Genomic DNA, 17515 nt, shown 5'->3' on the forward strand with positions numbered 1-17515 from the left:
GGTACCTCATCAGCACTGCCCAGAGATTTTAAAAGGGTCACCGATGTTCAAGGACTATTCCATTGGGTAAGCTGATGGGAGCCTTGCCCTCCCCTCTCACATAAAATAAAACTCAAACTGCAGGCCACGGCCTGGAAAGCACTGAGGAATCCGGCCCCGCCTGCCTCCCCACCGCCCTCCCCTCCCAGGCCTTGCCCCAGCCACCCTCCTGCTGCTGCTCCACAAACACACCAAGCTCCCGGGCTCCCTCCCAAGCACCTCGGGGCCTTGAACTTGCTCTTCCCCCTGCCTGAGGTGCTCCAGCCCAGCTTTCCAGCTAACTCCTCTCTGACCTGTGGAGTGGCAGCCACAGGTCCCTCCTTGGGAAAGACTTGCTCTGACCACCTGGGGACAGTCCCCAGACCCCTTCATAGCACCACTCTAGCTTCACTTCCTGATCCCAGATGAAATTACCCCTTTAACTAACTGGTTGATATGTCTGTTCACCTGACCCCCAGCCCCCCACAGATTAAAGCTCCCAATGACAAGGCCTCGTCCATCTTGGCCACCGCTCGGCCACATTCACCACGAGGCCTGGCGTGGAGGGACGCCAGCAGAGGCCTGTAAACAAATAGCTCTACTACGGGAACGCAGGGGTCCTTCTAGTGAAGAAACGCACGAGCAGACCAACGGGAAATTTCAGGTCTGGACGAAATCTGGAAATGACACAGGCCACCAGCAGCACGCGAGGAAGAAGAGAGCAGGGAAGAGAGCACAGGAGCTGGTCCTGGCTGGGGAGTCACCCAAGTTTTCTTCACTGAAAATCCCAAGGGCTCTTCAAGTTGGAATGTTCTAGATTTGGGGGGCTCCTATGTTCTAACTTCTTCCTCCTCTAGCTGAGGAAAATGAAGCTCAACATGGGGGTGTCACACACAGGTATCACCAGGCCCCAAACCAGGAACAAAACACCCACCCACCCAGCATGACGCTGCCCAATGAGTCCCCTGGTTGGTCACCCAGTTGAGCCTCTTCTCCCTGAGCAGAGGCTACACTCCTGGAGGGCCAGGACTGGGAATATCTGGCTTGAACCAGCACACAGTGGGCACTGGGAAAGCCTTCTGACGGATGGACAGTCATTCCTCATGGAGTCCGTTCAAGAATGACACCCCAGGGGCCTCAAATCTAGGACCTGACTTTTCCACCTCAAACCATGCCCAGCTCTAGATGGGCACCTGCCAGCTATTAATGAGGAAGAGTGCATGGGCTGCCTGATGATGCACCTGAGCCAGGTCTCACAGTGTGCAGAGATGCTCCCAGTCATTGACCGCTCCCTGGACCTGTGTCTTTTGCAATGACTTTGCCGCTCCCATCAAGAGGTGAAGTTCATTTTTCACCCCTTGAATCTGGCTAGTCTTCGATCTTGCTTTGGCCCGAGAACTGTGGGGGAGAGATCAGGCCTCCAGAGGCCTTGAAAACATCCACTTTCTCTCAGACCCCGCCTCCTGGACAGAAACAAGCCTGAGCAGCCTGAAGGAGGAGGAGACGCCAGGCTGGTCACCCCCACGGCCCCACGGCCCCAGTTAACCAAAGACCAAGTCCCAGCAGCAGAGACCCCACACTGACCCACAGTTGGCTGGAGATATACAAGGGAGCCCCGCCTGGACCAGAACTGCCCAGCTGAGCCCACAGAACTGTGCACTGCTCTAAGCCACCAGGTTTAGGACGGTTTGCTATGCACAATAACTGATGAAAACTCTTACTTACACTAATGGAAAACTCTTATTTACATCAGAAAGGGATAGAAGACATTTATCTTCACAAAGATGTCCAATGCAGCGTTATCTACACCAGCAAGAAACTGGAAATAATCTAGACATTCAATAATAAGATTATCGCTCATTAAATCACAGCACAGACATTCAATAGATCTATTCTGTAGCAATCTAAAATGATCATTCTCTATGGTTCATTTTCAGGTGTGATAATGGCCTTGGGATATTTTTTAAGTCCTTAGCTTTTAAAGATCATACCGAAGTATTTACATACAAAATTATGTCTGGGATTTGCCTCAAAATAGTATGGAGGAACTAAACAAAACAAGAACAGCCATGAGTTAATAATGTTAACACTTGGTACTGAGGAGGGAGTGGGTGTTCATTTTATTACTCTTTCTTTTGTATGTGTTAGAAATGTTCACAATAAAAAAGTTCATACAAATTAAATTTTAAAAAGAACATTCTAAAGACTGTATAAACATGGGACAACTTGTTTACACCACAACACTATGTGCAGAAAGCAGAAATCAAAATGCTACGTGTAGCCAGGCTCAGTGGCTCACGCCTGTAATCCCAGCTACTTGGGAGGCTGAGGCGGGAGGATTCCTTGAAGGCCAAAATGCTACGTGTACAAGGATTTCAACTTTGTGACTGGTACATACAAAAAGGGAAGAGAATAAACAAAAAGGAAATGTCGCCGGGTAGGGGTAAAGGGATGATTTCTCTCTTCAGATTTTGCCTTCATGCTGTGAAATTGTCTTTACAGAGGACCCAGAACTTCAGGGAAAAGATGACAACCTCCCATTTCCTGCAGCTGGGCTCCGTGTGAGGTGGGGGGCCCTTCCCAGAAGCAGGTGGGGCTGGGGGCTTTGCTGGAAGCCATGGAAGGCAGCTGAGGAAATCTGGGCTTGGCTGAGCTGTGGAGAGGACCCTCCCCAGACCCCAAACCCCCAGCCCAGCTGGCAGAGGCAGGGAAGAGAGCTGGGTGAGGCATCTCAACCAAGATCCGGCCTTCCCAGAGTAAGGGACCACACCAGCAGCCCCTCCCTCTGACCAGGTTTGAGATCAGAAATGATGATCAGCTCTAAAATGCATCTCCAGCCAGAAAAAAAAAAAAAAAAAAAGTTTTGAAAAGAGGGTAAACTATAATCAGACCAGCCATCATCTGCTAGAAACCACCTCTGCCAATTCAGTCTGCACCTCCTCTGATCCCCCAACCCTCCCCACGACTGGGTGCTGATACTTCCAGTTTACAGATGAGGACAGAGAGGCCCCTCACCTGTCCAAGGCTCAGTCACATGCCCTGGGTGCTGGGCGGGCTTCAGAAGCCCTGTAGTGGACTCAGGCCAGCACACCTGATGGCCTCCTTCCCAGACAGCACCCATATCGGGGCCACACGCATGTAGGGCAGGAGACAGAGGGGCCTGCGCATGTTGAATGAAGCCCCTCCCAGCCTAGCCATGTGGGGATGGCAGCTCGTGCTGTACAACCTCTGCACTCCAGGGGGATGCTATGGACTGAACCTTTGTGTCCCCCTAAAATTCAGAGATTGAAACCCTAATCCCCAATGTGATGGTATTAGGAATTGAGGCCCCTGGGAGGTAATTAGGGTTAGATGAAGGTTAGATGAAGGTCGTGAAGGTGGGGCCCCTGTGATAGGATTAGCACCCTTATAAGAAGAGGAAGAGAAAAGAGCACTCTCTTCCCACCGTGTGGCACAGAGCAAGAAGGCAGATGTTTGCAAGCTGTGAAGAGAGCCCTCACCAGGAGCCAAATCTGCCAGCACCTTGACTTTGGAACTTGCAGCCTCCAGAACTGAGAGAGATAAATGTCTGTTGTTTAAGCCACCCAGTCTGCAGTATTTGTCACAGCAGCCAAGCTGACCAAGACAAGAGAAAAGGGAAACCGTGAGCTCTGGGGTAGGCCTAGAACCGAAGAAGTGACTAACAAAGGGTCTTTTACAAGTCTGGGGTTTTACTAGAACAGAGAAGTAAAGTTATATTTACATATTATTTTCTGGGGAGGCACACTGATAGTTTCAAAGTTAGTGTAGCTACAGAATCATCTACAAGTTTTACTGAATAAAAAGTGTAGGAGAGCCATCATATGTGTGTGTCCTCTCATACACAGCTGCTTATACAAACCACATGTCCAAGAAAACGCACAAGAAGGTGACAATGTACGTCTCTGCCTCTGGGGACTGGGGGTTGAGTATGAAGGAGACTCCCTTTGTTTAATACCATATGCCTTTGGTATAATTTGCTGTTTGGGTTTTGTTTTTTTTTTTTAAGATATGGGGTCTTGCTATGCTGCCCAGGCTGGCCTTGAACTGGGCTCAAGTGATCCTCCCACCTCAGCCTCCCGAGTAGCTGGGACTACAGGCACACACCACCAAGCCCAGCTTAGATTTTTGATCATGTACAGCATTACTTTTTAACAAAAGCTTTTTAGTACTATTCACAAGTCAGTCAAGAACCTGCCGGGGAGAGCCCGCATGGAACTTCATGGGTCAAGTCACCAAGCCTTCTGAAGTTGGTTTCTGTTTGCAGTGCTGTTTCATCAGCTGACAAACGGAACTGACCCCTCCTCACAGCCTCACCTAAGAGACCCGAGGTCCTTCCCCGAGGTTCTTAGTTGTCCAACCCCACAGCTCAGGTCCAAACGGCAGCCCCATCAGCTAAACCGGAAGCAATGGTCACAGACTCATTCCCGGGGCCTCTGAGCTGGGGGCCCTCAAATGGGGACCACAATGCTGGGCCATACAGCCAAACGGGCTCTCCGATCCCCACTCCTGCCACCTGTGCAGCTCCAAAAGGCCCAAGAAGCTCCTTCAGGGCTGTCCACGGTGGCCACGGCAAAGCGGAGGGCCCGGAGCAGCCTCCCCTCCAGAGCTCCCCCCCAGCACTGCCTCTGCCTAGCCACCTCTGGGGCAGTGCCATCAAAGAGCCCCATTGCCTCTGAGAATTCTGGAACACCAAGCAGAGGCACCTAGCAGGGGTTAGCAAGCCTAGGGCAAGGGGCTCTGAGTAAGCCCTCTATTCACTTCCCCCACTGGTTCCAAAAAGGAACCATGACAGACCCAAATCCCTAAGCAGGCCCCACCTCCCTGAGCCTTCCCCCAGCCTCTGGTCCACCCCTCTGCCCCTTTACCCAAGGCCCTTGGGACCGGGGACCTGATGTACGGAACGGCCTGGGTGTGTGGCGAGCAGCCACTCGCCGCCACTTCCTCTCCCCTTCCAGGTGGAAATAACCCCCGCAGTTTCCACCAGGTCTGCTCAGCAGCGGGAGGCCCTGGGACCTGGCTCTGTGCCTCAGAGCTGAGTGTCCTGGACAGGTCAGTGGCCCTCACTGGACCAACGCTTCCCTCCATCTCCATCGACCTCCAATCGATAGTTGACAGCTGCTCCTGGCTCACAGAATCCCCCGGGATCCTGGCAGAAAGACACCGACTCAGCTCTCCCCAAGCAGGACAGGGCCAGACAGCAACTGGCTAATTGTGTTTACATAACACAAGATTGTTTCATTCCACAACACTTCAGTGGCAACACACCAAGGTTCTGCACAGCCACAGTGGGGCAGGGAGGACATGATCCTTCTCCCTGGACTGCAGGGCAGCCTTCCCCAGGGCCCCACAAAACCCCACCCCACACACAGGAGGACATCAGCCCTTTCTCCAGAGGCCCAACCACCTGGCCACTGGGCCCAGGACCCCCTGAATCTGCCTGTGGCAGACTGGCCATGGGAATAGACCAGAGGTAGGTTTATCTGAGGAGCAAGGCAAGGCCTGAGAAGCTACTTCAGGGCTGTCCACAGCGGCCACAGCAAAGGAGAAGGCTTGGAGCAGACCCTTTCCGGAGCTCCCCACAGGCACTCCTGTCTAGCTGCCTGGGAGAACGCTGAACACCAAGCAGAGGCACCTAGCAGGGGGGTAGGCAAGTCCTTGGGGACGCTCTTCACTCCCCTCTGGAGAACAGCATCCTGGCCCTGGAGAACGTGTTTGTGAGCCCTCGGGCCCCCATCCTGGGTCCCTGCAATCCCAGTCCAGAGCTGGAAGCTGGTGGAGAGCAGCTCCCACCCCCATCAGCCACTGGAGCCCAGAACCAGGGGGCACCGGCACCTCCCCCTCCCCGGCTGCCTAACATCCATCCCACTGCCTCCGGGGCACAGTCCCCCAGCTTCCTTTTGGGGATCCATCCTGCCCACGCCCAGACCACGTGGCAGGGAATGGGACACCCTGCACTGCCAGCCCCAGCAACTGATTCAGGGGCAGGCACGTGGCCCAGGCCGACAAATCAGGCATCTGAATGAGCCCGCATCCCTGAGGCCCTGGAGCCAACCTGCACAGGTCTGATCCCAGCTCTGCCACCCACAGGCTGTGTGACCCCAGGCAAGTTATTTAACCCTTCTAAAAACACACACCCTCAGAGGGTGGTAATGCAGAGCAAACAGGTAACACCCCTAAGGAACTCGCAGTGCCTGAATGAAGGTCGGTTGTGAGGACTCACCTTGCACCACAAGAGCCTGAGAATGAGGCCAACATGGAAGAGACCAGGGAAGCAGAGAGACACCAGGTCCTAAGGACCATCACTTGAGCCCCTGAATCCACTTAGAGCTACAGCCAGAAGACCCCATGGATTTGACGCTCATAGGAGCCAATATATCCCCTTTGTTACTGAATCCAGTCGGCACTGAGGTTTCGGTCAGAACCCATCACACTTGTTAGGAATCAAGACATACAAGCAATTTTCTGCTCAGATCATACCCTCATCCCAACAACTCACTACACCTGTTGGTTAACAGAGAGCGGACAGGAGGGCACAGCAAGGGAAACATTTGCAGGAATAGAGCCCGGTCCACAAGGTCTCACATCCGGAGAGGCCCAGCCCATCGCTGATACAGAGGCACCCACAGAACTGTCCATGACCCATGGCCACCTCAGGGAAGGGGGCACCCGCCCACTCCCCCACCCTTCCCAGAAGAGCACCCCAAATCCAACGAATTGGCTCCTTCAACACTCCTGGCAGGGCTAGAAAAGACCACTGGGATGGGGGGCAGTTACTGACCATTTGGACCCATCGACAAAAGCAACTCATCCAGGCCAGAGATCGGGTCCACCAAAGATGGCCCAGAACAGAACAGACCCTGCCTCGCACTCCTTGAGGTTCCCTGAGGCCAGGAGGTGCACTTGTGGGCTCCACGCTGTCAGGCCTAGTCACTGTGTGCATGAACCTGCAAGGCCAGCCGCTCTGGGCTGCAAATCCTCATCTGCAAACACACCTTCCGGCTCAAAGGTTTTAGAAAATTATTCCTCTGAGATCATTAATCTCTGCACCTCACCCCACAGAGGAGGTTTACTCTGATGTCACCTGTCTGACACAGATGAGTGAGGGGCAGCCCTGCCCTTCTTCCTTCCAGAGATGGTCTCTGGCCTCCACAAGGAAGGAGGGAGGTTCATGTGTGCTGCGTCCCTCCCATGCACAGCACAAAGTCAGCTCTTACTGAGGAGGAAATTAAAGCCCAGAGAGGAACCAAAATGCACCCAGGGTCACCCATCTAGTAAGAGGCTGGGTTCAAATCCAACCACTGGGCAAGACACACGCTGTCCCTATGGACTCACATGGAATCCAACCCAGACCCACCAAGAGGCTTCTGAACTGCGTTCCTCTCTTGTCCTATCTTCTTCCCAGATAGAAGGGATACTTAAACATAAACTGGTAAACAGCTCCACCAACCTTCGTTGGCCAATTCTAAACAAGAGGACAAATGAACATTTACTGTGTCTCTTATCAAGGGCCTGGCTCTCTGTGCTTAGGACTTGCGGTGCCTTAGCTCAACCAACTTGCAAAACTATACTGCTGGTATAGTATAACTAAAGGCTCAGAGAGGTTAAGTTGCTCGGCCTGAGACCAAGGGTCTGCTCCAGTGAGAATATTCCCAAGAGCCTCTTAGGCTTTTGGAGTCTTTCTAAGGAGCTTCCACAATTCTCTAGGCCTCTAACTTCAGTAGATAAAGTTCCAAGGTCTTCAAGGTGACCCCCAGGAGGGGACAGAGTAGCTTCCAAGGGGAGTGGGCCACATAGCCTTGTCCATACAGGCTCAGAGCATTTCAAGAAAGAAGCCTGGCAGGATCTACCTGGGCCTGGGAATCCAGCTGAGGCTGTCTGGACAGAGCACCTCACAGACTGGGTGGCCCAAACTCGGCACCCACAGGGTGGACAGCAACGCCACTAGCAGGTGGCTGGGTCCCACTGTTAGCCTCCCCAGCCTGACTGGGTGTCAGCTGAGTCAGCCTCTGAATTTCTGGACACTCTCCAGGCAAGCAATGCATCCAAATGAAATTGAAAACGAAAAAGAGAAAAGTGACTACAGGGCACTGAGGGTGGGTAGCTGGAGAAGAACTCATACAAAAGAGAGCCATCTTTGCCTTCATTTAAAAAGATAAAAACCAAAAAACTCTGTAATGGTCAAGAGTACAGGCTCTGGAGCCACACGGACTGACGTTCAAATCCCCAGGAGTGACCAGCTATGAAACCCTGGGAAGGTCACTTACCATCTCTGAGCCTCAGTTTCCACAAATGCACTGAGAGCCTCAAACAGCCATATGTGAGCACTCAGAGCTGCGTCAGGCACAGGGCTGGCGCTCCCTAACAGGAGCCACTGTTACTTCTTTCTGGGCTGAACTGTTCTTGCACCGCTTAAATAATGCAGCGCAGGACAGACCCTGCAGTCTTAAGCAAAGGCTTACGTGCACTTTTGGAGGAGGATTTGCTGCCCTGATCCATGCTACAGGCAGCCTCTGTCACCTCCCCTGTGAGCACATTCCTCACCAGCAAGGACACTTCCCAATATATAGGCAAAGGCCAGAAGCTTGAGCCTGGACTGTCCTCCCCTGCAGCTTCAGCCCTCCCCGGAGCAGCAAGGGACTGAGTACCCAAATCTCCCTGAGCACAGGCCAAGGCTTGGCTATGTCCAGGTCAAGGTGAGAAAAAGCGTGCTTGGGAGCTGATTCTGCAGGAAGCAAAATTTCCTTCCGACAGGACCCCTTGCCACTGTCCAGACCTTTCCACAGGGAGGCAGCGACAGCCCTCGGACAGAACGGCCAGAATTCCTTTTTTTTTTTCAAGGATCCCATGATGAATGTTAGGACTTCTGGATTCAATCCAAGCTGCCCCACCTGCCAGCTCTACAACTTGGGGCTAACCTCGTCTTCCTGAGCCTTCATTTCCACATCTGTAAGATGGGTAAGGGGTGCAGAGTGAAGATGAAATTTCACCCAGAAAGAAACCAACAGTCCCACATCTCTCTATTCCTCATGAAGAAATCCATGAGCAGGGCGTGGTGGCGCACACCTGTAATCCCAGCTCCTAGGGATGCTGAGGCAGGAGGATCGATTGAGCCCACGAGTTCAAGACCAGCCTGAGCAACACAGTGAAACTCTGTCTCAAAAAAAAAAAAAAAAAAAATTAAAAAGGAAAGGAAAAGAAACTCATGAGCCTAGAATCCTAAGAGGCATCGAGCCTGGCACACTGTGGGAAAGAGCTGCCTGGCAGCTGATTGGTGGCTGAACAACTGTCCCAGAAGGACCCCAAGCTGTCTCCAGTGATCGAGGGGCCCCTGCAGTGCTCACTGCTGTATCAATCCCCAGAACCTAGGAGCACCCAGCATGCAGCAGGCACTCAATAACTGCACATCATGTGAGTGCGTGAAGAAATGAATAGGGTGCTTTTTAAAAAGAAGATGCAGGGGCCCATCCCAGATTCATTCCAGGGGAGGGGGAGGCCCAGGAACCTGCACTAGGACAGGGCCCCAGGGGGGGAACCGATGTTTCCTCACCTCTGCAGCCCAGCCCTCGACTGCTGGATGGAAATAGGGTGTGAGGCAGAAATGAAAATGAAACTGCCACAGGAGCATTCTCCCTGCACACTGGCACCCACCTACCACACCCTGACCCACCCAGGAAGCAGTGAGCTGGTCACTGGCATTGGAAGACCCCCCCCACCGAAAAAGACTGCCTGGGGCTCCCCCGAGAGATGTGTCAGAGACCCTGCCCCAGCCTTGGGAGGGCAGAGGGGCAGGTGCCCCCACCCACCCCGTGAGGAGGAATCCTATCATTCATTAAGCACCTGCCATGCTCCCTAGCCCTTGGGTGGGTGTTCTAGACCCACTTTACAGATGGAAGAGCAGAGGCTCAGGAAGGCAGAATGACTTGCGCAGTCATCTGAGCCAGCTGCGCAAGTGTCCTGCTCCAAGCACTGCTATCTCCACCACCCACCATCTAGCTGGACCCAACAACTGCACACAGAGGATGCTCAGAAAAGAACTTGGGGCTCTGTCCCGTTGACTCTCCCTCGCCATGTCTTCTCACAAGACTTATAGAATCAAGAGGTTTCTAGCCAAAAAGCAGAAGCAAAATCGTCCCATTCCCCAATGGATTCGTATGAAGACTGGCAATAAAATCAGGTACAATTCCAAGAGGAGACACTGGAGAAGAACCAAGCTGGGTCTATAAAGATTGCCCATGATATAATGGCACACATATTTATGCTGTATCAAGGTCACTATCATCTTACCAAATCATGTTGGAAATGTCACTAATATCCGGACAGACGCATTTCATTGGGAACAGTGATTTTTCTCTTTGTTTATATGCTCTGTACTAATAAGCTGGTTCAGTAATAAATATGTGAGACCTTTTATTTAAAAAAAAAAAAAAAAAAAAAGAACTTGGTTTCCTTCTGAAGCCAATGGTGGCTGGATGTTCCCCCTTCAAGACAAAGGCATGGAAACAGCATGGTTTTAGGAGTCAACCAGCCTCAAGGGCGAATCCCAGATCTACTGCTCACAGCTGAGTGACCAAGCAGGTCACCTGGCCTCTCCCTGAGCTCTAGAGTTCTCATCTAGCAAAGAGACACACCACCCATCTCGGAGGGTAGTTTTCCTATCCGCAGTAGCGCCTGGGCCATAGCAGGTTCTCGCTATCCTCCGGGGCCTGGCGTGAGCCACTAACATACAAGAGAGCAGAGAGGAAGCTGGACACAGCCCTCAGAAAGATCCCAGGCCACCTGAACAAGCCTCAAGTGCCAGTTGCGGGCTTGGGCTCCAAGAGCACCCTGAGTGACCCCAGGCCGCATGAGGACGGCTGCTGAAGAGTCAATGGGTCTGCAGCGTCAACGGCAGAGGAAAACACCACGAACATCTGGACAGGCTGGTCCCCAGGAATGTTTCCTGTGCAAAACTAGCTCCTTCAGTACTCGCCAGGGCAAACCAGCAGCCAGAGGCAAGAAATCATAAAAGGAGAGGAGGAGGCGCACAGCTCCTGAATGATTCACTTTCTAAAATGAAGATTACTTTTTTAAAAGGAGGCACTATAGCATTCCCTCAAAAGCTGTCTTACCAGCTGAATTCAAAATGAGTGGGAGCAGGAACCCTATTCACATCCAACTGTTCAGACACTACATTCATGAGGCACTTCGCTAAGTATTTACTGAACACCCCTAAACCACATGGGAGATGTAACCAGTGGAAGAAGGGTGGCCTAATCGTTGGGGACAGGGGTGCCCAGCCTGGTGAGCCCTGCTCTGCCCCGTGCCCACCTAATGCAGCCAGCCTCCTCAACCTCAGTATCATGAAAGAAAAGCAAATCCAAAGTATCATTTCTCACCCACGTATCTGTCCATGCGCCGTGCTGGGGAGGGTGCAGGTGCTGGGAAGGGTGTGGGTAACAGGCCCTCCCATTCACTGTCACTGGAACTGAAACAGTGAAATCTCTTCGTCAGCAGTTTCAGAAAGTGTATTGAAAAGTATTATAAGATTCCCATGCCCTTTGACCCAGCACTCACTCACCTAGTAATGTGCACACAGGCAAGGGAAGGGCCCTGCCATGCTGCCTCTGCCAGCAAAAGCCAATCCCAGGGGAAGAAATGTAATCTATCCTTTTAAAAGGTAGACCGTGCAGCCATTTGTTAAAAATGAGGCAATGACACAAAACTTCCTCCCAATGAAGCAGGGATGTGGAATTTCTCCAAGACACACCGTTCCACGCAATGAGCAAGAGCACAACAGTACGCAAAGAATGTGCCCAAGGTCACATGGGTAGTCAGCGTGGAGCCAGGCCTGCAATCAGGAGTAGTCCCATCAACAGACAACTCGTGTCCAGACGGACGCTTCCTCCCATGTGGAGTGCAGTTTGCTCCCTAGGAGGCTGGTAGAAAGTATTTATTTGCAAGGCTGAATTGTAGATATTCCCTGTGCATTGCTGCAAAGGAAACCTAAGTCAGTACCTCCTCCCACCTCAGCATGCCCGAAATGGTGGCAAATCCAGACATTAAAACAAACAAAAGAATACCCACCCACAGACCGGCATCACTTGATCCTGGAAAAGGTCCTCCTCCCCACCCCCCACACTCTCCCAGAAGAATTCCAGCCCAGAATGCTATGCCTTCCAGCAAAAAGGGACCTTGAAGATGACCCGATTTTAAAGAAAGAAATGGAGGGCCCCAGGGGAAGGGACAGGCCCAGCTGCAGCCTGCACTTCCCTGCTATGCCTCCCGGGCCAGTTTACTGTTGACACCACTCACACCATGAGGGCAGGGGCTCTGCCCCGCTGCACCCCAACCCGCCACATAACACCAGGCTGGGACATCACAAGGTGGTCAGTAAACATGAACATCAACGAACTCCTCAGTCCCTTCTGAGGGAACTGTGCAACACCGCGGTCTGACACTGCTCCATCAACACGTTTCCTGCAAGCCAAGTCAGCCCAGCTGGCCTCCGAGTTTCTCAAAGGCGACAACTTCACAGACATTCTTCTGTTTGGGGGGCCTCCTGGAGGCCCAGGCCGAACCTCGGCAAAGAGACACTGAATACACAAGGGGGCCACATTCTCCGGTGGAGGCCTCAGGACTGGACTCAGGGAAGCTCTTTAACTGGCTGTGCAAATCCCTTACACTCCCCGAGCCTCAGTTTCCCCGTCCCTCCATCCCTGGGTTGCTGGGAGGATTAAATGAGATGACGTACTTGGAAGCACCTCATTAAAAATCAGCTATTATTGCAGTAAAGACAGATGAGGTCCATCCACATTTCATACCAAAAGGCTTCATGAAGTCATGTGCCTCTTTCAGCACCTCCAGCAATGTAGGTTCAGCCACAGCAAAGGGGAAAGAGAGAAGGAGTTGGAGGAGACGCACAGAAAACACAAACGAAGGGAGCCCAGCCCAGCCAGCATTCCCCAACAGGCACTTAAATTAAAAATCACCTAGTATTTCCAACTAACAACTATATTTCTTCACTCCCCCAAAGAAGCCCCTTCTGGGAATCTTGAAAAAGCCACAAGAACGGGGTGTGAGGGAACTGCAAGGCTGCTCCCAGGTTAGGGAGGGAAGGAAGGTGAGAAGGGTGGAAGAGAACACAACCAGAGGCATGTCCCCGCAGAGAGGGGAAGAAACAGAGGACAGCACCAGGAACAAACAGTACACTGAAAACACACGCTGATTTGAAGGCCCATGTGTCGGCTAGCCGGAGGCCCCATCCCATCAGGGCACTCATTTGAAAAGGCCGGCCCTTGTGCCTACCTAACGTAGGTGGGCACTTCCCAGGACTTGGCTCCAACCACCTACTGTTGCCGCGCAGGTGCACTGCCCCCTCAGAGAACAAGGCGTCACACTTGCAGAGGGACTCAGCCTTGCAAGGAAAGTGTCCCTGGGGACTACATAGCAGCAGCTGGACCCCGGGGAAAATAATGAGTGGGTCCACCTTCTTGTTAGAGGTGCCCAAGGACAAAGACTTTGTCAGAGCAAATCTCGAGGTCGCCAGGTTGGACCCATTCTGGAAATTAAAGGAAAAGAGCAAGAGTATGGAACCTGCCCCCTCTTGTGCCTGCTTCCCCATCTGTAAAACAAAGGGGCTGGATGAGATGATCTCCAACATCTCTTCCTGCTCTACAATTTTTATGAGGCCTGACATTCAACTAAACAACTCATCCCAGACTGGACCATTCAGGCCATCCTCTGACACTAGCCCAAACATTCAGAGCAGAGCCTCGAGTCACTTGCAAACATTTCTGGACTTTTTCATTAGGGAATTCATAGACAATTCATCATCCATCAATACAGAAGCCTTGCACCCCCCAGATTCTGAATGTCAAAAACATGACAATGTGCATTCCCACTGTCACTAAGATCACACTGGCATTCACACCAAGCAAAACAGCAAAGGGCACTGTGGTCACCAGCTCAACAGCTAGAGCATTTTGCAGCCACTATAGAAATGTGGCCACCAGGGGGCACTGCCCTGAAAGTATTATAATAAAGAAGAAACAGAAAAACTCTTTTTGGTGTTTTCTTTTCCTTCTTAAGCTCAAGCGACAAAACACCTAAAGCTTTTCTAAAGAAAACACAAAGTGGGTTTTCTGGGGTTCCAGGATGGCCCAGAGGTCTTTTACCTCCTGTTTGAGGCCAATATTTTGACGGCAACTACTCTTTTAACACAACCACCCTTTCAGAGAAATTAATGCTACACTCGCAATTTTCCCCAGAAGGGCTGACACCATAGCTTGCCCTGAACCTCCCACCCCTTTAAAGGCAGGGGGTCCACAGAGCAAGCAGATCTGCAGGTCTGGCCTGAGGACTGGACCTAGTTGTGCATCTTGGCAAGGAATGTTTTGCTAGAGCTGCCTAATTACCTAGTAAAACATACCAACCCAATGACAAGCCTCAAGCTTTAGCTGTAGACACGGGATGACAAAAATACACAGAGACAGTAGTAAAAAGTGTGCAAGGTATTAACTGGGATTTCCCAAGTCTTATATGACTGCAGGGGGAGCTCCAGTGCCTCCCGTCATAACTAGACTTCGAGAACATGCCAAAGGGGCTTCTCCAAATTTCTTCAGTCTCTAGGGTGTCCTTTCCACAAGTGTGTGTATCCACAGTGCAATGTTCGAGTATCCTTCTGTAATGTTCCAAAGCCCCCTTCTGTAATGTTCCAAAGCCCTAGGACCCATTTTCAAAGCTCTAGCCTCGAGTTCCTCCTGATTTCCTTGTGAATTCCAGGCACTCTCCATTACCTACTGTGAAAAGCCTGCTTTCTCCTAGGGATGCCGGCCTGGGAGAAGACTGCCTACCACATCCCCAGACCAAGACATGCAGAACCAGGAGCTACTATAAAATAAGCAAGCTGACCCCTGCAGCTGCAAGGAGAAGAGCGCCTGCGGGGCTTGCACGGGGCAAAGGAGCAGCAGGCCCTTGGGACAGGCATGAGGCACACAGAGGTGCTGCCAAGCTCACTTGCACATGCCAGCTCAGACTGGCCCCTGGCCCCGGGCACACCAGGGAATAAGGAAACGCAACTATTCAATTCTCCAAGATGTCTGGGGACCCACAGGAACTAAAATGCAAGTAGGGTCCATTTTCAAAAGTCAAATCTACCAAGCTGAGACACCGCATCACAAAAGGTTTCCACCCGGAGTTTGCAAAAGGCTTCTGGAGCTGGATTCTCTTACGCTTTCATTGAGAACTGGATTTAACTAACAGCTTCTCAGAAGCAAAGCCACAGCTGTGGAGCAAGCCAACGCCTACCTGACCCAAGACTCAGTACTTCTGTAATTTATTACGAATATGATCCCTTAAACACCAGAGAGCCACCGTGAGCACCAACATGGTGGGAGGGGGGCGCAGAGCCTGGATGGTGCAAGGCCATTCTATCCCACAGACATTCACTTCCCAGCACCTTCGATGCACCGGCCACTCCCTGGCCGTGGGACCCTAGGCGGGGGACCCTACCCCTCTGCTGATCAGCCCCTTTTCTCAGACACGTGGCCCAGAATCACCACCCTGGCCAATTTGCAAGGCTGCTGTGAGGCTCTAATGAGACAGCAAATCACCACATACATGCCAAGCATTGCCACTCGCTTCAGCTGGGCTTAGCCCAGTACTATGCAATGACAGCTTCCAGAGCCCAACACACGCGGGGCACGTAGTCGGTGGTCCACAGTGCTGGTGCCCCTCTCCACTAAAGGGAAGGGGACGAAGGAAGATAAACACTCCGGTCCAAAAGTACCCCTGAGCCTCTAGCCGACAGCGTGGATTCCCCGGTTTCCCAGGTCCCTCCGTCAACCTTCAGCAGCGCTCCCACCGCGCCCCGGGCGGCTGGGGGCCTCTCAGCGGGGTCCCAGTGCACCTGAGAGCCCCGGTCCGAGCCTCGTCGCCAGTACTGGCCACCGCTGCCCTCGAACACAGCCGGCGGCCCACAGCCACCTGGCCATTGGGACTCAGTCTCCCCGCGCGCCGCTTCTTCCCGTTTTGCTCTAACCTCCCCAAACAACCGCTGAGGCTGGACCGGGCTCAGGCCGGGGGTCCCGGGCACCGGAGCCGCGTCCCTCCTTACCTGCACAGCTCGGCGAAGGCCTGGAAATTGAGCTTCTTGATTTTCTTCTCGCTCAGCCAGTAGCCAACCCTCTTCCCTTTCAGAAAGGTCTGCATCTTCCTCCTCGGGCGGGAGCCTGGGTCCGGAGGAAATCGCCCACAGGCCGAGTCTGGCGGCCGGCGCGCGCCGCGAGCGTGCGGGCACCTCCTCCCGGCGGCGGGGACGCGGAACGGGGCTCCGGGCGCGCAGTCCTGCGGGGAGGGCGGGCAGGGGCGGGGCGCGGCGGGCGGCCGGGAGGAGGGAGCGGCGCTCAGCGCGGAACGCCACTGGCTGGGCCGCGCGGGGCCGCCCGCAACGCCGCCGCCGCCCACGCCCCCGCCGCCCGTCTGCCCGCCAGCGCCTCGCCGCCCGGCCCGCGGGCTGCAGCGGGGGCCGGGCCTCCGCGGACACCGCCCCCGCCCGGCGCGCCTCCTTGCGGCCGCGCGGGCCCGAGCCACGCGCCTCCGGCGGCGGCAGACGGGCGGCCTCCGCGCCCTCCTTCCCTCCGCCCTCCCGCGCCGCGTCCCACCCCCCGCGCCCCGGGCGCCGCGTTCGGCCGTTCCGAGCCGGGCGCGTGCCCCTCGGGCGGGCTCGGACGCCGTGGTCCTCACCCGCCGCCGCCGCCACTTCCTCCTCGGCCTCGGCCTCGCAAGCAGCCCGCCGAGAAGGGCGGCGGCGAGCGCCCGCGCACACGCCGAGCCCGGCCCCGCCGCCGCCCCGCGCTGGCCCGGCCGGCCGGCCACTGGAGCCCGGCGGGCCGCGAGGGCGCGAGGGTTCGCGGCCGGGTGGCCGCCAGGGGGCAGCGCCGCCCGCCGCCTCTTAAAGGCGCCGCGCCGCCCCTCGCAGTTACGGGGAGCTTGTTTCCGTCGACGGGTTGGGGACGCAGGAGTGTTTTTAGGGCGGCCCTTCCCAAGTGGTTTTACTTTTGGGAGGGGCGAGGGGAGGGAGTCGCGAGGTGGGCATTTCTTGCCTGTTCTTTGGGGGTGATCGAGCCGCTGGAGGTCTCTGTACCCCCAGCAGTGTTCAGCCCCCTAAAGGTAATTCATTGCAACTGCAAGCGGGGGGCGGAGACGTTCAGGGAGATCTCCTCTCTTCCCTTGAGGAAGTCGACCCAAGCCCAGGATGGAGGCCCCTGGGGAGGGGTGTGAACACCCAGGGGCCTTCCCAGGCAAAGGACATTGACCACCAACTCACACTCTGGGTCCCCTTCAATGGAGGGGGCAGAGGGGACTAGAAGCGGCAAGAATAAGAGGGACATCCCCAGGAGACCCTTTCCATGGAGGTCTGGTTATGCCCACGCTCTGTGGGGCAGTAGGGGAACATTCGTGCTGCAAAGAGCTTCTGGTTTGGAGGGGAGAAATAGAC

At 54.0% G+C, this 17515-nt stretch overlaps 2 protein-coding genes across 3 annotated transcripts in view; one reads left to right on the forward strand and one right to left on the reverse strand.

Moving 5' to 3' along the window:
• Nucleotides 1-16371, reverse strand: part of ITPK1 (inositol-tetrakisphosphate 1-kinase) — a 160200-nt gene extending 143829 nt beyond the window's left edge. The window contains exon 1 of one of the 2 annotated variants that reach the window (XM_069465245.1): nucleotides 16133-16371. In XM_069465245.1, coding sequence (XP_069321346.1) covers nucleotides 16133-16227 — 95 coding nt within the window. In that variant the 5' untranslated portion in view covers nucleotides 16228-16371. The remainder of the gene's footprint in view (nucleotides 1-16132) is intronic. The other variant, XM_069465244.1, reaches the window with a different exon arrangement.
• On the forward strand, nucleotides 10086-10439 carry LOC138380808 (large ribosomal subunit protein eL39-like). The gene has a single exon (XM_069465243.1). It carries the CDS (start codon nucleotides 10107-10109, stop codon nucleotides 10260-10262), a length of 156 nt encoding a protein of 51 aa, XP_069321344.1. The 5' UTR covers nucleotides 10086-10106; the 3' UTR covers nucleotides 10263-10439.
• Nucleotides 16372-17515: the final 1144 nt, after the last annotated feature.

This window comes from Eulemur rufifrons, chromosome 2, assembly GCF_041146395.1.
Source record: "Eulemur rufifrons isolate Redbay chromosome 2, OSU_ERuf_1, whole genome shotgun sequence".
Taxonomy (NCBI): domain Eukaryota; kingdom Metazoa; phylum Chordata; class Mammalia; order Primates; family Lemuridae; genus Eulemur; species Eulemur rufifrons.

What these genes read in the sequence shown, in the direction of transcription:
- LOC138380808 (XM_069465243.1), top strand. Translation starts at nt 10,107, where the DNA reads ATGTCTTCTCACAAGACTTATAGAATCAAGAGGTTTCTAGCCAAAAAG.